The sequence below is a fragment of the Cynara cardunculus genome (genome assembly GCF_001531365.2).
Source record: "Cynara cardunculus var. scolymus isolate 2C chromosome LG 8, CcrdV1, whole genome shotgun sequence".
Classification (NCBI taxonomy): domain Eukaryota; kingdom Viridiplantae; phylum Streptophyta; class Magnoliopsida; order Asterales; family Asteraceae; genus Cynara; species Cynara cardunculus.
Genome location: NC_037535.1, coordinates 25003494 through 25026239, shown reverse-complemented (window position 1 = coordinate 25026239; position 22746 = coordinate 25003494). Strand labels below are relative to the sequence as shown.

Genomic DNA, 22746 nt, shown 5'->3' with positions numbered 1-22746 from the left:
AATTGAGATGGTGCATCCTTAAGGGATCGTTCATCTGGGTTCATGTCTTTTATGGATCTATGAGAAATGGCAACTAATCAGCTGCGCTTAGTCTCTTTAATATGGCAATCTTGGAGTGTATTAATAAGCTTAATGGGCTCCACAGCTTATTTGGTTAGTTATGTATGAAAACAGTAATGGGTTTTTGATATAAAAAATGGCTTATTCAGTAAGCTTGTAAGGAAGCATTTTTCATAGGAAAAATGCTTTATCCATACAACATGTGAATGAAAACCAACCAACCAGTCTCTTTAAGTCATTTGTTTTGGTAATGCTCCCTTTCATATTGGCTTATTTTTTAACGAGTATTTTGCTTTCCTTGGGATATTTGAGAAAGGGAAGAAATTGATGTTCATTTTCTACAAATTCTTCTATTACATGCAACGCAATTACTATCCATCATTGGTTCAAAGGAGATAGAGTAAGATGGTTTCACATGAAAGAAAATAAGAAACAAGAACTGGTATCCATGACTATGCATCACAAGAAGCCGAAGGAGAATGCTACGGTTCAAGTTCTTCCGAGTTTGATTTTTCACACAATTGCCACCCCGACGCAACCAAGAAAAACATCATCCAAGATTGTATAAAGTTTCATGAAGGGCATTGCTATATGCACCTCATTTAATGTCCAAATCAGGTCAAATTATACATTGAAAATGCAAAAAGTGAGTTTTGATGTTGATGTGTAAGAAGGAAATTACTAGGCAGGGATGCATTTAGCCTACCCTTCTTTGAATTGTGTAGAATGTTCATGATACTTGTAATAATTAAAGGATAATGTTATATGCATCTTTTTTATGTCAGAATCAGGTCAAATTATGTATTGTGTATATAAAAAGCAGTGTCTTGATATTGATTTGTGTGAGGAGGAAAGAATTGTTGAAAGTTTTAGGGTTTTAATTTGACAAGAATAGTTTTGTAACCTACCAATCTTGTCTAATCTCCTTGATATTTGTTCCACATATTTTCGTCTGCATTTCTGTCCACTAAGTCCATTTCCTGTCCTATTCTATTAACACACTAAATGTGAGAATAAGTTTTTGTTCTGTCATGTCTTGTCTTATACTGCGTACTAAACGTATGGTCAAGTCTAGCAACGAAGGACTCTAAAAAATATACAACAAATGGTTATTAGAGCATTGTTATAACCATTAGATGTATTGTTGCCTGAGGAATTACTCCAATACATTATTATCATTAACTCAAATCAAATAAACAAGAAATTTGTTAAGCCAAGAATCTAAGGGTGATTTCATCTGGTAATTCTAATAGAACACGTAATGGGGTTCATCAGAATAAAATCTATATCAAGAATTTTGATATCAATGAAAACGGGTAAATACCAGCATGCCTCATGATGAGAAACCCGTTCGCTTCTGGTTCAACATTCGCATCCGTTAGACCTGTGATGGCGCCCTTCACCGCTCACATCAATCGTCTCCGGAAAATACCTGTAACTATAATCACAAGATCTTACACATTGGAACATGATAGGTTCTAAACGGCGTGAGTTGTGGCATGGCGGCGAGGCCACACCGTTTTTCAAGGTGTGACTTATGGCGACAAATCTCTATATCATATACGGTTATTTTATATTAACATATGTTTTCTACTATTACTCAATGATAATAAACAATCTAAATTAAGTTTTATATCCAAAACCAACAAATATGACATTAAAAAGGTAAGAAAATCAAATATTGTGTTAAAGAAACTGCACCATTAGGCCATGGAGTGCCATAGGCTTAACATGGTGTGAGACACAAGTCTTGAGCCACGATGGCTGTTGCGACGAGCCTTTTAGAACAATCATGATACATAAGATGTTGCCGACATACCAACAAAAACAAACCACACATATCCCACCTGGACGGAAGTAGGGTAAACCAAAACCAAAAGGACCCAATAAATCTCACACATAGGTAGGATTGGGCTGGTGGGTGGGGTGGGGGGATGTATGCAAAGTCTACATCTACCCTAAGAAAAGAGGAGAGAGGCTGTTGCTGTGAAGACTCTGGGCTTGCAGAACAAATGAATAAAAGAACAAGTGAGCAAGCTGCAGATAATAGTGTGTGCAAACAAGCAAACAGAAAAAGCATTTGGGCACAAGGGAAAATTGTCACACAAACAAGGGAACAGGAAACACAGCACAATGCAGACAACTATAACTACCGAAAGAAAATCTAACACTATTGTACAACAAACGAGTCTAGAAACAATAGCATACTTGCAAGGTTGGAAAAACTAAGAGAACCTGGAACTAGGGTTTAGGGGTATATATACACAAATCTCCTTCTGCCTCACGAGGCAACATCTGACTTGCAAAAAAGATTTGGAAGGTAAAGTTATAAGCCATGGTTCTAAGACTGCTTCTTGATTAATTAAAGACTCATGGATAATTTTGAGAGCTTATTTTGGAAATTTGGCTCTTATCGGATCAGGAATCATAGAGTAAGACTGCAGACGAGTAGAACTTACGTTTCTTCCTCCGGTTCAGTCTTGAGAGCATTTGTGGCTATACACTGGAAAGCAGCTTCCACATTGATTCCTTCTTTTGCTGAGGTCTCAAAATAAGGTATGTTTCCCTTGGAGGCACACCATGCTTTTGCTTTCTTTTTAGAAATCTGCAATCAAAAGGTGTAGAGGGCTATATGAACATGTCGATACAGTACAGCAAAATCGCTTTTATAGAATGCCAAAAATGTCTAAATGTACTAATAGACTCCTTCATAGGACCAAACAATGATGTGTCCTATGTAAATGTATTACAATAAATTGATAGGACGCTTTTTAGGACAATTTTGAAATAAAACGTCACGTTAGTTTTTATGAGATTATTTGATAAATGTCTTAAAAAAGCAAGTGTCCTGTACAAATTTCTGTTCATAAGACAATTCTCAAAAGAGTAAGTACTAAAAAATAATAGGACACTTTTATAAAGTGTCCTAAAAGACTTGTTAGGATGCCAACCACGTCTTAACATTATATTGTAACACGTTTATTTAGACGTACAACTGTTTGGTCCTATAAGTTAAGTCCTATGAAGCATCTATTAGGAAATCTAGACATTTTTTACGTCTTGTAAAACCAATTTTAATTTTGTTGTAGTAGTAGGGAGGAATTCCATGAGGACAATAGGTCAACCTACCACTCGACCATTGCCTCCATCAACGTCTATTTTATTCCCGAGCAAGACAAAAGGAAAGTTCTCAGGATCAGATGGACTCGCCTGAAAACACAGTCACGGAAAGTTAGTTTAGCAAATGGCATGCAAAATATTGAATTAACTGTAACATAGTTGAATCTGCAATCACCTGAATCAAAAACTCCTCGCGCCAGTTGTTGAGACTGTCAAATGATTTCATGACGTTCACATCATATACAAGAACACAACAGTCAGCGCCCCTGTAGAAGGCTACACCGAGGCTCTGAAACCTCTCTTGTCCAGCAGTGTCCCATATCTCAAAAAATAATAAAACAAAATTATCAGCTTCAAATGAAAAGGAAGAAACCCTAGTACCATCTCTAGCTCAAAGTAGGACTCTTCATTGCCCAAGTTTGTTTCTTAGCAAGCTGGGGGTCTTTACAGAAAAACTATTCACCAATCTTTAGGGTAGAGGTAAGGTCTGCGTACATTTTACTCTCCCAAACCCTAATCCATTTGGGATTTAGTGGGTTCGTTTGGTTTGCTTTGGAGAGAGTGAAAGATCTGATTTTTAACTAATAACACGTCTTGAACAGTGGCGGACCCAGGATTTTCGCTGAGGAGGTGCACTTTTAAGGTGGATCAAGGCCCGCAAAATCTTCCAATGTGCTTTAGCCAAACTCCACAGTTCCATGGAACTCTTTAAGTTCTTTGGTTGATTTCAAGGGATTCTGTTTTTTGGTTGATTTCAATCGACTTTCTTCGTCTATTGATTGATGTTCATTGTATTTTTTAATATTCTCGAGCACCCTTCAAAGTTTAGCGGGTGCACTTTCATACCCCAAAAAAATTCTACTTATGAAAATAAGTTGAATGGGTGGACAGGACCCCACTTGGAGCTTAGGTACACACCTGGTCCTGAACATTGCCATGCATAATGCATGGAAGAAATGTACGCTTTAATTGACATACCAGATCAAGTTATTTTCTTATAATACCCCAAACTGAATAGCCAACTTTCTCCTCTCGCATTAATAAGGTTTGAACAATCAGTTCAGCCTCCTTACTCAAATGCACTAAGATTCTACATGATCAGAATCAGATCAACCAAATTTTCAAAAATTAACTGGAAAAAGGCTTCCATTCAGTCCTAAAACCACAACCTTATAGAACCATTTATGAAAGAGTACTCATGTGCTTGCTTTCTTTCTTTCTCTCAATGTTAGAAACGTCACACCTGATCTCATATTTGGCCAAAAGTTTTGTGTTAAGAGCCTTAGAGATAAAGATAAGGAATTCCTAAAATAGATACATGGAATCACAACACAACTGAATGTAAGGGATAACTACTCGTTTGATCAAATAATGTGCTTTATTGTTGTACCATAGCCTAATGCCTATTGTCTCCCTTTTGCTCGGCTTCTCTAAGGAATGTCCTCCTAATTTTATTCAAAACCATATGACCCGAGGTGATGGATCAAAATACAAGACCACTCAGATGAAGCATAGATCTATAAACAAGCATTCTAACCTCTTTTTTATATTGAGGAAGTAATTTCCTAACCAAATTAGTTGTTTCAATAGTTGACCACATAAGCAAGTGACATCTCCTCTTCATGCTACAGCTGATGCACCTCCATTTTCAGCAAGTTTTTCCTCTTCCATGTAAGCTCTCGTTTAGAAAAAAAATAACTTTTGGGTTCTCACCACTATCAATCTGGATTTCTTATTTTTTACAATAGTCCTTGTTGTTTAGCAATTCCTGAAAAAGTATTCCACTTGTCAAATCCAATATTCTCAAAGTCCTTTTGTTGCAACAAATGGTGTTGAAAAAGAATAACCATTTGTTGCAATTATATCTAGGATAGAGCTCTTTATGTTTATATAATGCAATATACATGTTTAATCACTTATCATGGTAGTTCCATTGATTATATATAATCTTCATCGTAGAGCTTTGATTATCTTGTAAGATGGCTATGGGTGTGTTTGGCAAAGTTGATGTTCAATCTTCAAAGTGGCTATGTCCCCTGTAGAACATAAAATGTTTGGGATGATGTGCTTTTGGATTTAGTTTAATGTTATAGAGGAGTTGTATTGATCATTTAGTATTGACTCATTAGGTTTTATTATGTTGAATACAAGAACTCACCACACAACTGGGTGCGACAGAATTACATTTTTGATCAAATATGCTAATCACCTCCTAATTGTTTCACCAACTCTAGGACTCACACATCAAACCGTATGTACCAAGACACCACATTTTTACTTGTAATTAAGTGATCTCCTCCATCGCATATGTCACTCTGTATGTTAAAGTTGCGGCCTATAAGTCTATAACCAATGGCAACATAAACACACGCAAACAAAAATGTCATACAGACACAGTAACAAAGGGGGATCAGCTCCAATGGTGGCCTTGGACTGGAAGATTCATCTCACCTGCAGTGTGAACAGCCTATCTTCAAACTGAACTTCTTTTGTTAAGAAATCAGCTCCAATGGTTGCCTTGTACTGATTGCTAAACTTACGATTCACATACCTGTCCGAACCATTCAATGGAACAAAATCAGAATCCAGAAAACATGGACATTGTGGAAAAAAAAAAGAAATAAGTAATTAGAATTTACTGGTTCATCAGAGACGTCTTCCCAACCCTACAACGGATCATCAAATGAACCTAGATTAGCACAAAAACCTGAATCTAATTCGAGGAACGCTTCTACGAGATATCCGTCGTCCAATCACACATTCAATAAATATATTTCTCCGATAAACATGATTTAAATTTTGAAAACGAGCATAGGAAAACCTCAGATTCCTCTAATTTATCCTCTTGTTTTTCAATTTGATCATCTTGTAACTGAGATGAAAATCAAATTAATGAAAGAACGTACCCGCTGTCTCCGAGGATGATGACCTTGAGAAGCATTCTCCTTCGAGAAGCCATAATTACATTGATCTATCTTCACAAACAGCAATGTGTGTGTTTGTGTGTGTATCTATGGCGTAGGGACGTAGAGAAAGAAGAGAATCTGCACTCTCGTTTCTAGAAATGCAGAAGAACACGCGGCAAAATATTAAATATAAAAAATAAATACATCAAAAGATATAGAAATTTGATTTTTGAAGTTGAATAAAAAATAAAAAATATTTTAGGAACACATTTTTGGGTTATCCAAATGCTTACCCGGTAAGTGCTTATCGATACAAGTCAATACTATAATTTATTTTGATGCGTAAGATTTTAGTACATCAAAACATATTGAATGCAACAATTTATCGGGTAAGTGTTTATCTGGGTAAGAGTCTTCGTATTCATTTATTGGGTAAGGTTCTTCATCACTCTTATCTGGTAAGATTCTTCATCTTTGTCATGTGTATCCTACGAGTAAAAATATCTGGTAACCACTTACCAAGTAAACGGTCTCTAAATGAACATGTTCCTACAAATGAATCAACGTATCTCTAACTTTAATACTTATTTCGTTCCAAAATAAATGTCCATAATAAAAATAAAAAACAAACAGTTTTACAATAAAAATAAATTTTTTTTTAGGAAAATATGTAAGTATTACACTTTTGAATTAATTAAAATACAAGATTAGATGAGACGGAGCTCGTGGCATGGGCATAAACCATCCCTCATAGGAGGGCGTAAAGTTTATCATCCGTAAAAAATACAATCAAATAGAGGACCGTTTACTCATCACTTACCAAGTGTCAATTACCTTACCGGGTGAACATGACAAGAACAAAGAATCTTATCCGGTAAGAGACATGCCATCAAGATTCTTACCCGGTAAGGGGGCGTTTACCAAACACTTACCCGGTAAGTGTTTACCGGTAAAATTTAACACTATTATTTACTTATCGAGTAAGATTTTAGTCCACCAAAACGACATCCTATGCAACAATTTACCCGGTAAGGATCTTACTGTGGTAAGAGTCGTCGCCCTCACTTACCGGATAAGACTCATGGTCCTTGTATCGCTATTACCGGGTAAAATTCTTGGTCCTTACCATATTCATCCGATGAGATAACACGACTTGGTAAGCACTTAACCTGATAAGTGTTTGGTAAAACGGCCCCTTACCCAGTTAGCATTAGTGCTTATCGGGTAAGATGCGCTTACAAGCAATTCATTTTGTTGACTGAAAATGTTATCCGGGTGAAATATTGTTGGTAAGTTACCTGATAAGCATCCGATAAACAGCTATGCGAACATAACAAACAAAAACATGTTGGTCCCAAACTCCCAATTCAGCATTACATTGTTCAACAAACAAATCAAACCATAAACTTGAATTTAGTCTTTCTGTACAATGATAACAAATCTCTCTATAAACACAATCTGGCTACTAACCCTCCTACTACAAACTGGATGCAATTTTGTTAGAAAATTTGAGCCATTTTTTTGCATCCATCTTCTCAATCCGTCGGTCGTTGCTGAACTCCAGCACTCGAGCCCAGATCGTGGGTCTCACTACTAGATCCAGATGGCTGCTGACCAAAATTGCTGGTGGGTGCACTCCATCCGCTCGAATTGTTTTGGCTTTCGAATGCCATTTTTTGGAATTTCTTGAGGTCTTCTCTGTACTGTGCGGTGTCGAAATCCGAGCTTTCGTGAGAACCGTTTAATTTGCTGTGTCCGGGTTTCGTACCCTCGTCTAAATCCTCTAACGGCAGGTTTCCTTCTAAGGCTCTAGCTATCTGCGCCAAGTTGAATAAAACATGTTATTGATCTTGTTTGTTCAACAACTTGTTGATCCTTTCATCAAACATCTGTGTTTGGTATACGGACCGGCCAAGATGTAAGAATTGTGGAAGGTTCTAGGATTTTGATTTGATATGGGTAGTTTAGTAATTTACCAATCTTGTCTCATCTCCCTGTTTTGGTGGGGCTAGGGGGGTTAATGAATCGAGTCGGATTGTAGGCTATTCGAGCTCGACTAGAAAAAAATTACCAGCTTGAGCTAGAATAACTTTTTCAAAGTAGGGCTCGAGCCGGAATATTTCTTCAATGTTAAGAGTTTGGCTCGATACTCGTTTATGGACCCGTACTCAAGATCGATTAGCTCGTTTATTGACTCGGCCTAAAAATATTTATACTTCAATTATATGATCTATGAATATATGAACATGTTCGGCTCGAAAAAATGTATGTTTGAACGGTTCGCCGTGGCTCGACTCGAAAAACTTAATCGATGATCAACTCAAACGAGCTTTAGTGTTTGTATTCGAGCTCGAGTAGCTCATAAAAGCTCGACTCATTAACACCCCTAGGCGGGACAACCAAGTCCTTTCATGTCAGTCTAGTGTCACGCCAAACGCGGGATAATAAGTTTTTGATTTGCCATGTCCTGTCCCACATACCAAGCGGACGGGAAGGACAGAGGAGAGTAAGGTAGGCAGGGGAATGAAAGAACTGTAGAAGGTTTTAGGGTTTCATTTTATATGGGTAATTTAGTAATTTAACAATCTTGTATGATCTCCTTGATTTTTGTTCCACCTATTTTGGTGGGACAACAAGTTTTTGTTCCGTCATGTCCAGCATACCAAACGCAGATAAGGCCATTATAAATGGGTGACAATGGAAATGTTAGCACAGAAGTACCTGGCTCATTGGTGGCCTTCGTCTTGCCAAATGGCGTACAGAAACAGCAGCACAAGCAATCATCCGAGACATTTCAGTAGAGTCGTAATCATCCTGCAACCTTGCATCGACTAGTGAGCTAACATCGCCATCCTCCAACGCTTGAGTTAGCAATGGCCTTGCCTATAAATGTCACCATAAAAGATTACCTTTTCGATGTTATTTTAAAGCTTTAAACTAATTTAATCCCATCTCGAGAGAGAATCTAAAAAAGCACGAGGCTGAATCATCTCATCCAAGGTATCATCAACATGAGACCAGAAAAAGCATTCTCATTTGCATCTATGAACACCCAAACCAAACAAACCCAGTATATTCTACTCGAAAGTAGGCTTTTGGGAGGGGCCGGATGCAAGCAGACCTTACCTTGGCCACTTGAACACCAGAAAAAGCATTCTCATTTGCATCTTTGAACACCCAAACCAAACAAACCCAGTATATTCTACTCGAAAGTAGGTTTTGGGAGGGGCCGGATGCAAGCAGACCTTACCTTGGCCACTAGGATCAAGAGGTTGTTTCCGTGAAGACCCCCGGATTGTGCAAGACGCAAAGGTGTGTGCAATAGCTAATATAACAGGTAGAATAACGATTCAATGGTGTGTAAGCGGACAATGTTATCTGGTAAAGCATGTAATTGAAGTAGAAACTAATGTATATAGCCACTTAAACATATAGGTAAGACTAGCAAGAAAATCAGGTCCTATCTGGCCCATCCTTGAACACTCATTATGCTTATTAGTTTTCTATCAGGGGCCATTTACCAAACGCTTACCTGGTAAGCGCTTATTAGCAAGAGTCACCACCCTCAATTACCTTATCGGGTAACATTCTCGGCCATCAAAATGGATTGTTGTTAATCGTTTATCGGGTAATAGTCTTATCCTTCACTTACCGGGTAAGATTCTCGGCCACTATCTTGCTCACTCAGTAAGATAAATGACACCCCGTAAGCATTTGATAAGCGTCCCCTAGGGCTTAAATGCTTTTTGTTAGGAAATGTTTGATTCTTTCTCTGATCCATAAAGCGTGACAGAATGTCCTTGTATGTAGGAATTTGTATAAATGTGAAGTAGTGATAATCAGTGGTCTTTCCACCTAGCATTGAGATTGACTAAATTGTCAAGGAGGAAAGCTGTGTCCCCGTGGCTTTAACCTAGCAGGTAAAGAGGTAAGCATCCTTACAGAGAGCTCTATAGATCACCGTTACAACCACATTCTATAAGAAAATCATATGTAAAAGATTATCAAGACCATGCACTAATATTCAACGACGTATGCCACAACTATACATCAATACTGGTACAAGAACAGTGCTGTAACATATATATATATATATAGAGAGAGAGAGGGGGGGGGAGAGAGAGAGAGGGGGGGGGGGGAGAGGGAGGTTCCGGGGAAAACCCCTAAAAAATGAAAAACTGAGAAACACCCTAAAAACCATTCATCTGTATGGTATGCACATGTGCATGCTAGAAAATTACTTATAATTTACTAGTACGCACATGTACATACCGTACAGATGAATGGTTGCTAGAGTGTTCCTCAGTTTTTCATTTTTTTCCGGTTTTCCCCTGAATCTAACCCTATATATATATATATATATATATATATATATATATATATAATATCAATTCATAGATGAGATGATTAAACATGTTTGTAATAAGAAAATTATTTTCTGGCAAATTTTCAAGTCAGACATAACCATGCATATTCCTAAATGAAGCTGCAATTTCGGACATCTATGAGATGCATGCCATTGAAAACGGTAATAAAAAATTCTAAAGGAAACAAGTTATTTCGAGTAGGAGCTGAGATAATTATTTTAGCTGTGGAAATAAATGATGTTAAATTAATAACAGCACAATTTACCAAAAGCATTACAATTTACAACCTATATTTGGTTACATGTCAAACTGGTTTATTTAATGCCTGCACTTACGATTTAGCGATTCAACTATTTCTGCACTTGTAGGGTTATAACTTATAACACACTTTTGAAGCCTCAACTAAAAGTAACTTGTCCAAAAAGGCTAAAATCTAGATCACTTGAATCTTTGACAAACTTTCATTAAGGAAAGAACAAGTGTAGTCTCTTTCCATAAAATATGGAGGATAAACAAGTGTATTTCAAACAGGAGACTGACCATGAGTAAGTCATAATGGGACTTGGTAGAATTAGATATGGGCACAGAGCGGTCCAGACCGGTCCTAAAAAATCCAGTCTGGTCAACGGTCTAGTCAAAGCAGTCCAAAACATTGCCATTGAAGAGAAGGATAACTCACCCAATCAACGATGTTATCATCCAAGAATTGAGCTTTATCAATGGGTCGGCGTCCAGTAATCAACTCTAGAAGCATGACACCAAAGGAAAAGACATCTGATTTCTCTGTCAACTTTCCAGTGAGAGCATACTCTGGAGCTAAATAACTGCAAAAGCAAGAATTCATGTACACGAATACATATTATATTAATTATGCACTCATAATAACTATAAGAAAACGGGAAGAATAGGCTAGGCACATTGAGAGTGTGACTAATATGATATGATAAGAAAAAGTGGGAGAGCATCTGACCCAAAAGTTCCCATCACACGGGTGGAAACATGAGTATCTGTTTCAGAAGTGAATCGAGCAAGTCCAAAATCTGCAACCTGAATAAAAAAATGTCCATCACAACAGAATTTCATTAAAAATATACAAGCCATGAGTGTAGAGGAAGTTTGAAAAGTGAAGGTCAATACTGACAACAACCTGGAGAACAAACTGCATGCAGATTAATTGGTCACAAATTCACCGCAATTGATGGGTGCATTTCGCATTCTTAATACAGTCTTGAAAAATAAAAAGTAAATGAACATATGAAAGGACAGACAATTTTGTCTTCCATTACATTTAGAAGGAGGATTCATTTTGGGTGTGGGCTGATTCAGAAACTTTGTTGACTGGGGGCACATGTCAAAAATTTGGAACTGAATAACCCCCATGAACCACAACAGTTTCAGGTTATTCGGTTAACCAAATAAGGATACCTTATATTCGGTCTGCTTTTCAGTTTTATTTTTATTATTTCGGTTAAACAGAATAGTGATACTAATATTTTATATATTTTACTTCTAGATGAATTACTTCGAGCAAATAGAACAGTTAGCAACAAGTGAATTGGTTTATCTTAAGCGAAAAACAAGTGAACAACCACCGCACAGTCATTTCTTTAAGGCAGAAAATTTATAATACCACACAATCACTTCTATCAAACAAGAAATTTTAGGGTTTGTTCTATGCTATTAAAAAATTTCTGTTCAATAAAAGTGATTATGCAGTGATTGTTCACTTGTTCTTTCGATAACCAGTTCACTTGATGCTAATTGTATCATAGGTTCAAACTAACTAATCTAGAAATAAATATATAAAATAATAGTCGTGTTATTTGGTTTAACTGAAATGGTAAAATGTAAACGGAAACCGAACGGAATATAAGGTATCTCTATTCTGGTAACCAAACTATTTAACCCAAAAACTGAATAACCTGAAACCATTTTCGTTAATGTGGGTTCTTCAGTTTTGGAATCTTTTATACCCGTGTGCCCCCAGTCACAAAAGTTTCTGGATTGGCCCCTGTTAATTTGGAGGGATCTGAACCTACCGATCTTTGGGCTTGTTACACAACACGTAATCCCAATCAATGGCTACTAGGCCAACCCATATAACTCATAGGCTTACATAACATGGCATTTAGGCCTTTTTGCAATACTCTGCGACAGGGGGCATGAATAAGAAAGATATGGCTTCTAACAAATAAGATGATATTTTACGCTCAATAATAAATAACTGATATAACACAGATAGTGTGATACACACAATTCATTAACCTCTCAGTTTTCTCTTAAACAGGATTTATAGATGAGATGACAACACCTTTCAAAGAGACATGCATACTAGGAACCCAGATCAAGTCTATCATAAGTTTAGCTATCAAGACTTCAACTATCTATGACGCAAGCAAGTTATACCTTTGGCTCAAAATTGCTATCAAGAAGTATATTTGCAGACTTGATATCGCGATGAATGATTTTAGGTTGACCTGCAATGTAAATTGTTTCCAGGATGACTGAATCTGTTATGAAAGTTATCTCAACTAAAATCTCGACAGTTGAAATCGTTATAAAACAAAAAAGAATAGTTTACAACTGACAACTCACAGTCCTCATGCAAATATGCCAGTCCTTTTGCAGATCCTAGAGCAATCTTCATCCTCATATCCCAGTTTAAAGGATTATGTCCCTTTCCTGCCATGTCAAAGTTTCACATGAAATGACTTGCTTATCAGGGTGTACAATAAAGGGAACATCAATATCCAATTTGTAGAAGTCTAAGGAGTCAGCAATGGTCCTTGGCTTGAACCATTGTGAAGTCTATATGGTCTAAAGCTGGGCATACGCCTGCAAGGCTGCATCTAAATAGGCTGTTTCAACCATTTGAATTCATGGCATGCTACAGTACTATGGGTGAAGGCTGGCTAATAGGTACGGGAGGTATAAAGAAAATCCAGATTGTTATACTACAAAGAGTTCATGACACATGAAAAATACCTGCAAGCAATTAGGCACTGCATGACTGAAATCAAAGATAACATGCTTACCTAAAAAGCACATTATGTAAGAGGATGATGATATTGGTGCATAACACATTTTACTTGCTATAATTAAACAATCCTGGGATATAAATATCACCTTTTTGAGAAAATAGAGAAAATGAGGGGAGGGGTTCTCAAAGAGAGAATGCAAAACCTAAATTTGCCTAGTCCATGGTTAGCTTTAGAACTTCTAGTTCGAGATCTTTAAGAGAAGCTTCTCTATTGTGCTCCTAAGTCCAAGAAACTAATATTTGCATATTCTCCTAAAACAAACTATCATGTGCTCTATTGTTCATCTAAAAATGTTCTTTTACCCAAATAAATGTGTGAATTAGGTTTAAGCTTGCCAAACATGCATATCCTGCAACATTTCTAGAACAAGATTCCAATCACCATGTAAATGGAACTCCAAGGTGTTGTTGGGGACAAACTCATAAACCAGCATCCTCTGAAGCCAGACGTGCAGTATCCAACCAGTGAAACAAGATGCTTGTGATGAACGCGACTAATTATAGCCACTTCAGCCTGAAATTCACGTTCCCCCTGTCCACTTCCGGTTTTCAGCTGTTTAACGGCAACCTTCTCCCCACTTGGAAGGACTCCTTTATGGACATACCCAAAACCACCTTGACCAAGAAGATTGGCATGTGAGAAGCCTTCTGTTGCATTTACTAAATCTTCATAAGTAAATATGGTCTTGCCATTTGCATAACCCATGTTAGTTGTTGATTGTGGATGCGGCTTTTCAGAGCCCGTACTACTTGTTGAAAGTGGTGGAGGAACGGAAGAACCCATTGAACATAACTGAAAATTTGATGCATTGCCATGTGAATTATTGAACTTTGGTGGCAATCCGTTCATATTTTGCTTTAATGAAGGAGCATTGTGTTGCCAATTTTGAGGTGCACCCCCAAAGCCATCTACAGAAAGCATAACCATAAAATTATTAGATAAACTAAATAAGGATCGCATAATTGCAAAATGGTTGGTACAGGAGAATGTGTATTAATTTTTACATCCCAACAAAATACAGTTATGACAAATCTATTGGAAAAAAATCATTTACAAATAACTGTATTAATTGAGGCACATTGTTGGGGACTCCATAAATCTTTGAATGGTGCATGAGAACTGTTATTCTTTTGTGCCGAAACAACATGAGGATTGCAAGCTGTTAACCGTCAGTGTTCCAAATCAACGGTAGTTTCCAACCCATGAACAGGATCCTTCAATCTGTCTTTTAAAGTATTACTATGTTGTTCCACTATAGAGTCTACTTTCTAACATGTGCAAGACTAAACGGGATTGAGTGATACTTGAATGCAGAAGTTACCCAGTAATATAACAAAAAAAAAGGTTGACGGTGTTTACTATTTCTTCGTATAATCAATTAGTTAGTGATCTCAAAGCATATGGCTTGCCTTCCGGAAGTTAAAATTTTACATCCATGTCTCTCTATGTATGGTGTAGCTTAATTTACATTAAAACTCAAATAACATTCAATCCTCCATCTGATCCTCAATACCACCACGCAATAAACTATATGCAGCATTTCTTACATGAATCTTAGTGCATTTGAAATTTTTATATCAACTACGAAGTTCAGATTTAGTTGGTCCAGCTCAAAAGCCGAACTGTATCACTTCATCTTCCACAGAGTGAATGTTGCGAAACGAACAAGTGATACTTGATTCACCCATCTAACGCCATCGCCCTCCAAAAGAAGTCCAGATTCGACTCAAGTTATTTATTTCTAACTAGAAAACAACTACAAAATTGATAATCTATGTCAATTTTTTGATATGAAAATATTACGTTCGAAAAATCCATAAATCAATAGTAAACAGGAGGAAGTATCAGCTATCAAGCACCAAAGCAGCCATTAAAGTAGATGGTAAAAGCTAATCAAACATCGACAAGATAGCAAAAATCGTTAATCAAAAACTAAACAATCAACACAGCCTCGTAACATCTAACCTTTTGGATCAGATAAACCCGCTAAGGCACGACGCCGTCTCTTCCGTCTCTTGTACCAAACAACAAAAATGCCAACAAATACAAGCACGACTGCACCTCCAATGCCTATTCCAACTCCAAGCGCAACCAATGTAGTGTTATTAGTAGATCGACTTTGACCAGGCGGTGAAGGAGTAGGTTCAGAGCTGATCGAACTTCCGTTTGTCGGAGGAAAGAGGGGAAAAGTAGTCGTCGGAGGAGTAGTGACGTTGCTATCTGACGGAGGAAGAGGAGAAGGCGGAGAAGTTCCGGGACCCGGCGACGACATCGGCGGCGGAGCCACCAAACCTACAAGTAGTGTAGGTTATGATGATTCTAGAGAGAGAGTAAAGCAAAAAAACCCACTTTTCAATGGAAACATAGCATTTCTCTCACATGATCGAGAAAGAAAGATGGCAGGAGTGCTGTAGAAGCTGAAAGCATGAGAAATGGGGCTAAACGACATCGCAGCGGATTCTACTTCTAGTACTTCAGACATATTATTCCCCATAGTAGCGGATATTTTCATTTATAACCTTTGTCTTTCGACATATTTCATATTGGTCCTAAACTTTTCTCCAATTTACCATTCACTACCCAACAATTTCAACTCAACAATTAATCAAAGAGTAAAGTACGTTTTTAGTCCCTGTGGTTTGTTAAAATTATAATTTTAGCCCCTGTAGTTTAAAAATTAAAGTTTTTATCTCTATGATTTATAATTCATTATTATTTTTGTTCTTATGTTTTACAATTTATGTTGTTTTGGTCCCTTTAATTTACAATTTCTTACTGTTTTGACATCTTAGGGGGTGTTTAGTAAGAGATATTAAGCAGTAATTCATGGGAATTAAAATAAAAAAACTGTTTATTTTTTATAATATAATGGGTTCATTCCTTCAAAAGCCCAAATTTTCATTCCAGACTAAATTGAGGGGAAATAAATTCATTCCCATTTTCATTCTCTATCATTTTCATGTTCATTTTCATTCATCTGCCTGCACCAAACGCCCCCTTATACTTAAAGATGATGATTAATTTATGAACGAAAATAACAATAAATTGTAAACCACAAAAATAAAAATCGAAACTATTAGCAAACTACAAGGACAAAAAATGTAATTTACTCTTAAACAATTTACTTCAAATAATACTTTTAGATATCTTTTTTCAAAAAGATCTCGATACTTGTCATATTCATCCGATAAGATAAAATAATCCGGTAAACGCTTACTAAATAACCCCTAACTTCCTAAAATTACTTTCATGCAATATGGTTCATTTAACAGTTTCATGTTTTTTAAGTATATGATATTTTACATACGGCAAATACAACAAATAAACTCACATACCCTTCCCATTAGTAATATCTGAAACCTCTGATCTCCTAGAAAGCAAGAGGCTCAATTAACGATAGGCCAAAAGCTGTTTGATAACAGTTTAACAGTTTCCATGTTCCTTTTGTGAACTTGTGTGTACGCGTATTAGCACCCGTTACAATATGATCCATAAGTTTTGTTTTTTAAATTTGTCTTGTCAAAACAACTTGTAATTTAGGTATTTGATGCGAAGTCGAGTGATAATACTTTTTTGGGACGAAAAAAGTATTATATATATTTTTGTTTGTTTGGTGAAGTCCTCGTATGATACATCATTTAAAAACTATCGTGTACAGGTTGGGGTATTTAGATATACTAGAAAAATACTTGCGCAATGCAATGAGATACATTTCGATTTTAATATTTTGTTTTATTTTTTGTTACAGCCAATATAATACGGTTTTATATAGTTTTGATAAAAACAATAATATTTTTATTTTTGAATAAAATATAAATTTGAAAATATCATAAAACTTTGAAAAAAAAATATATCGATATTAGTATCAAATTAACTATTTAAAAATTCTTATTTTCTGTATAACTTTTTTAATTTAATTTTAATTATAACTTAATTTATCTATACTATATTATAAACATTTGACAAAAACTCTTAAAAATCACTTTTTATACATGAAATATTGTTTATTAATTTATATTACTTAAAATTCAAGATTGCAAGTAAAATATGCGTAAATACAACTTATTAAAGCTTTATGTTTGAATTCGTGTAATTAACTGCGGATAAACTTAATAAAATAAAGAATAATCATCTCATTTTAAATATAAAAAATCTAAAATAAAATTAAGATAATCATTGAGTTTTAACAAAATATTTAATTATTATTTTTATAAAAAATATATTATTAAACCAAAAATAAATTACATTACTTTTCATACAATTTGCCTTAAAATAAATTACTTCGTTATTGAAACTAATTTAAATTATACTAAAAATTGAATTAAAAAAATTATAAAAAAACAAAAACTTTTAAATTGTAAATTTGATACTAATATCGATAAAAATTTGTTTGGATCTTCAAATTTATATTTTATTCTAATATAAAAAACATTATCGTTTTATTAAAAATAAATAAAATTATATTATATATAAAATAGTAAAATCGAAATATATCTCATCATATTATAATTTTAATCTATTTAAAGAGATTTTAAATTTTTTATGGAGAATGACTACGAGATGCTCCTCGGTGGCATCAAACGCATTGTGACCATCTTTTCTCGAAACCAACGTAACTTCCGATGCTAACGATGCACTTTTGACGACTTTTGTATTATTTGATAGTTGTTCAATGGTTTGATATAAATTGATTAAATGATCAGAATAATTAAGAGACTTTTATGATATAGTTTAAAATGAAATATAATTATTTGGTAATTATTTACAACAAAATTAGGATACTGAATGGTTAAGAAAAACCCGTAATATATATAATCATTCAAAGAGTTTTAAAACCATTAAAATACAAACTTTTTTTCCGCTAAACAAAATTCATCTCTTAACAATTCAGATAGTGTCTCTTAATGGAACTATTAAAAGGTAAACAAACAACACTTAAGTTTTTTTAACAACCAATTATAATTAGTATATAAAATATTTGATACCAACTTTTTTCCAATTAATGCTGGTTTTATATCAACTTCAAGTTAGATGAATGAAAACTTGCCGTTTTGTTCAAAGTTAGAGTAACATTTGAAGCTTCCAGATAACATATTTGATGTTTATGTGTTTTTAATTGCAATAAATAAAACTCTACAAAGACTTGGGATCACGTGAGACCAACTTATTTTCGTGAGACCCGTAAGACCACTTTTTTACACTTGAAACTTCTCAACAAAACACTGTGAAGGTAACTTTCACAGTGTTTTTGTCACAGTGTTTTTGCTGTGAAAGTTCAGGGATTTTTTACCTTCACAGTGTTTTGCTGTGAAGTTTCAAGTGTAAATAAATGATCTCACGGATTTAACGAAAACAAGTTGGTCTCACATAGACCCAACCCAACTTAAAAATATTCAAATATTCAAACAAAATAGTTATACTACGAAGTTTAATATTCAATACATCAAAAATACAAAAACTAATAAATAAATTAAAGCTTGCATATTTAGTACGATATTACCAACAAACTGTAATCAGTATCGATTATATTTTTTTTTTGAAATATAATATTTATATACGACAAATAAAACAAATAAACTCACACACCCTCCTCACCTTTGGTGAGATTTAAAAACCCTTGATCACTTAAAAGACCAAAGACTCATATAGCGCTAGACCAAACAACCTTAAAACTATGTTACAAGGGTATATGCCACTAACAAAAACTATGTTATAATCGCTCCTTTCTTTCTATCCTTTATATAGCTTTTCGTAACAGCTTTATTTTTGTTCTTGCACAAGTATGGACGCTACTAATGCGTTTTCGCTACTCGTTCTTGCGGTTATCTCGTTATCTTTCTTCGTATACGTTCGTACACGAAGTTCTTCAAACGCCAACACTCCTCCTGGCACAAGCGGATGGCCGATCGTCGGAGAAAATATCAATCTCGGCTTGTCGGGTCCGCCAAAATTCATCGACACGCGAATGAAAAAGTTCTCTCCCGACGTATTCCGAACGTCTTTGCTCGGGGAGAAAATGGCCTTCTTTTGTGGACCGCAAGGGAATAAGTTTGTATTCAGCAACGAGAACAAAGTTCTCGCCTCGTGGTGGCCGAAGTCCGTCATCAAGGTTCTTCTCTTTACTGAAGTTATTGATAACAATCAAAAAGTCGTAGCGCCGTTACTTGCTAACGTTGTTCACGATATTCTAAGGCCTGATGCATTGAAACGGTATGTTTCCATGATGGATTCGATGGCTCGGAAACACATGGTGACCGATTGGGCTCCATATGAGGAAGTGAAGGTGCATCCTTTGTCGCAAAAGTACACGTTCGCTCTTTCTTGCAAACTATTTATGGACGAAGATGATGACGATAAAGTTGCCAAGGTCTTGAAGAATTTCAATATCGTCACAAACGGGATGATCTCGTTGCCTATAGATTTTCCAGGCACGGCCTATAACCGTGCTATTAAAGGAGGGAAATTGCTTCGCGACAGTCTACTGAAGATCATTGCGTCAAGAAGAAAGGAATTAATAGAGAATAACGAGATAGTGAGACAGGACATATTATCGCAAATGCTACTGATGACGAGTGATGACGGGAGACTTCTGAGCGAAAAAGAAATCTCGAACAATATCATAGGTTTGCTAGTCGCTAGCTACGAAACTAGCAGTGTAGCAATCACGTTCGTCTTGAAGCATCTTGCTGAGCATCCACGTATCTATAATGAAGTTCGCAAAGGTAACCTTCGATTCCAACTTCTATGCTACAAGAAATTACTTCATCTTTTCGCATCCAAATTGCAAGCAAATCGCTAGTCTCGTCTACATGAATACTTATTCGACCAAAACTAAAAACATTTCTCAGTCTGTCCATCACACAAGATCAATCCCACCTAGAGGTCAAATTGAGGATGACATGAGATGTATGCAAACATGACCTCTACCCCAAACAGGAACAAACTCAGCATATCCCATTTGGAGGTGAGGTCGATGATAGGATGTAGGCAGTCCCACCTAGAGGTGGGGTTGAGAATGATATGGAACGTACTCATACCTGACCTCTACCCCAAACAGTCACGAGCTCAGCATGACAGCATATTCCCATCAAGAGGTCGATGATAAGATGTGGACACTAAAGAGTAACACTACAGAATATCCCACAGAGATTGGGTTAAGGATGAGATATATGTAAAACTGACCTCTACCCTAAAGAGTAACACTACAGAATATCCCACCGAGATTGGGTTAGGGATGAGATATATGTAAAACTAACCTCTACCACAAAAAGTCACAAGCCTTATATATCTCATCTAGAGGTGGGGTCAGGGATGGGACGGTCATACCTGACCTAATTCCCAAAGTGTAACGAGCTCACTATATCCAACTGGAGATGGGTTTTCGAGAAGTATTTGTTTGGAAGGGTTTTTTCGTATAGATGAAATGAACATGTTTTTTAAGTCGGAGTGGCAGTTTGGAATAAAATTGACTTTCTGCATAAAGATCCCTCCTAGAAGCTTAGTGAATAAGCCATTTTCTACATCATTAAGCCACTATGAAATATCATGTATAGCTAACTGAATATGAGGTGAGTCCCATTCAGCTCATGAAGCTGCTAACAAACAGGCAACAAGCCCAATCTATCAAACCTGAAGGCGGGGTCAGAATTGGGATGTAGATGTACACATACTTAAACTAAAAAAACTTCTCATTCTTATGTGTGGTGACAGAACAAATGGAGATCGCAAAATCTAAACGTCCAGAAGAGTTGCTAACCTGGGAAGATGTTGAAAAGATGAAATATTCATGGAATGTCGCTCGTGAATCCATACGTTTAGCGCCACCTGGTCAAGGGGCCTTTCGAGAAGCTTTGACGGACTTCAAATTCGCAGGTTTCACTATCCCTAAGGGATGGAAAGTAAGTTGTTAAACCCTAAAACACCTAAAATATCAAGCTTAGCAAAAAGATTATAAAGATATATATGTAGTAGATGCAGTTAACTAACACTTGAAGTCTTCAAATTCTACAGATATTCTGGAATGTAAACACAACACACAATGACCCAAAATACTTCCCGAATCCACAGAAATTTGATCCTTCGAGATTCGAAGGATCTGGACCTGCACCATACTCATTTGTACCGTTCGGTGGAGGACCGAGAATGTGCCCAGGGAAAGAGTATGCCCGACTAGAGATACTCATTTTCATGCATAATTTTGTGAAGAATTTCAAGTTAGAGAAGCTAATCCCGAATGAAAAGATATTGTATCGCTCTACTCCTGTACCTGCAAAAGGTCTCCCGGCTCGCCTTTACCCTCATGGCAAGAACTAGAGATTGTAAATATAAAGAAATTCGCTACTTTATTGCATACGTCAGCTGTCCATCTCGACACTGGCACTGTACATATACGGAATGAAGAGAACAATCTTCTGACAGATTTTTCAAATGCATGATCTCACAGATTTTGAAACGTTCTTCAATCTGAGAGAAGGTCATGGATTTGATAAAAAAAATGGTCAGTAGGTTATTTCCCTAAATAACACCACCAGTATATACTTAAAAGTATAAACTGGAGATGAATGGTGATATCCACTAGAATCAAGTGATTAGCCTTTTTGTGAAGCAGATAATCAACTTTTATAACCATTGTAATTGGGTTTTTCTTGTTGCAAACATAGTTATTGTTCTTGCAAAAATGCAATAATACCACTACGGTTGGTGAGAATGATCAATTTTGTACAAATTATAACAATGAAAATGAAAAAAAAGCCCATTTGGCACTTCTAGTACAAAATCCTAATCTTTGCAAACTGTTATGGTTTTTGTTGCAACTCTATAAGAAAGATAGATTGTTTACAACAAAATCCAGATACAAAAGTTCAAATGGCTAATTGGGTTTTGTGCCCAGAGAGTTGGATTCTTGAAGAATCTTGAAATTTCCCATAAGAAATTCTTGAAAGAACCCATTTGATTCCACAATCTCATAGGAGATGCAGTTCACTGGAGATGGTGTTCGGCGACGTTGGGATGTTCGAAGATGCAGTTCACCGGTTGTTCTCGTGAAAACCGCCAGCTTGAGAAAAAGTGTTTGCAAAAAGATAGATTGTTTACATCAAAATCCAGATACAAAAGTTCAAATGGCTAATTGGGTTTTGTGCCCAGAGAGTTGGATTCTTGAAGAATCTTGAAATTTCCCATAAGAAATTCTTGAAAGAACCCATTTGATTCCACAATCTCATAGGAGATGCAGTTCACTGGAGATGGTGTTCG

The 22746-nt window shown here is 36.1% G+C and overlaps 3 protein-coding genes across 3 annotated transcripts; 1 reads left to right on the top strand and 2 right to left on the bottom strand.

Annotated features, from left to right (window-relative positions):
* Window positions 1–7: 7 nt before the first annotated feature.
* Window positions 8–6157, bottom strand: LOC112517146 (ras-related protein Rab7-like). Its single transcript, XM_025124487.1, has 7 exons — window positions 6087–6157; window positions 5820–5846; window positions 5632–5731; window positions 3356–3502; window positions 3190–3270; window positions 2520–2665; window positions 8–1498 (listed from the first exon to the last, which is right to left on the bottom strand). Exons 1-7 carry the CDS (start codon window positions 6137–6139, stop codon window positions 1423–1425), a joined length of 630 nt encoding a protein of 209 aa, XP_024980255.1. The 5' UTR covers window positions 6140–6157; the 3' UTR covers window positions 8–1422.
* A 1279-nt stretch (window positions 6158–7436) lies between these two features.
* LOC112516598 (proline-rich receptor-like protein kinase PERK15) lies at window positions 7437–15808 on the bottom strand. Its single transcript, XM_025123732.1, is given in 9 exon segments — window positions 7437–7903; window positions 8808–8969; window positions 11133–11277; window positions 11424–11500; window positions 12860–12930; window positions 13049–13135; window positions 13876–13935; window positions 13938–14402; window positions 15460–15808. Coding segments are annotated over 9 exon segments (1656 nt in total). The 5' UTR covers window positions 15767–15808; the 3' UTR covers window positions 7437–7621.
* A 3387-nt stretch (window positions 15809–19195) lies between these two features.
* LOC112516599 (beta-amyrin 28-oxidase-like) lies at window positions 19196–21986 on the top strand. The gene is made up of 3 exons (XM_025123733.1): window positions 19196–20216; window positions 21205–21392; window positions 21505–21986. The coding sequence occupies exons 1-3, from the start codon at window positions 19277–19279 to the stop codon at window positions 21805–21807; spliced, it is 1431 nt and encodes a 476-aa protein (XP_024979501.1). The 5' UTR covers window positions 19196–19276; the 3' UTR covers window positions 21808–21986.
* The last annotated feature ends 760 nt before the right edge of the window (window positions 21987–22746 follow it).

Coding starts and splice junctions, on each gene's coding strand:
- LOC112517146 (XM_025124487.1), bottom strand. CDS start 6,139: ATGGCTTCTCGAAGGAGAATGCTTCTCAAGGTCATCATCCTCGGAGAC. Junction 5,847..6,086: donor ATCATCCTCGGAGACAGCGG/GTACGTTCTTTC, acceptor GATCCGTTGTAG/GGTTGGGAAGACGTCTCTGA. Junction 3,271..3,355: donor GCGAGGAGTTTTTGATTCAG/GTGATTGCAGAT, acceptor CTGTGTTTTCAG/GCGAGTCCATCTGATCCTGA.
- LOC112516599 (XM_025123733.1), top strand. CDS start 19,277: ATGGACGCTACTAATGCGTTTTCGCTACTCGTTCTTGCGGTTATCTCG. Junction 20,217..21,204: donor CTATAATGAAGTTCGCAAAG/GTAACCTTCGAT, acceptor GTGTGGTGACAG/AACAAATGGAGATCGCAAAA. Junction 21,393..21,504: donor CTATCCCTAAGGGATGGAAA/GTAAGTTGTTAA, acceptor CAAATTCTACAG/ATATTCTGGAATGTAAACAC.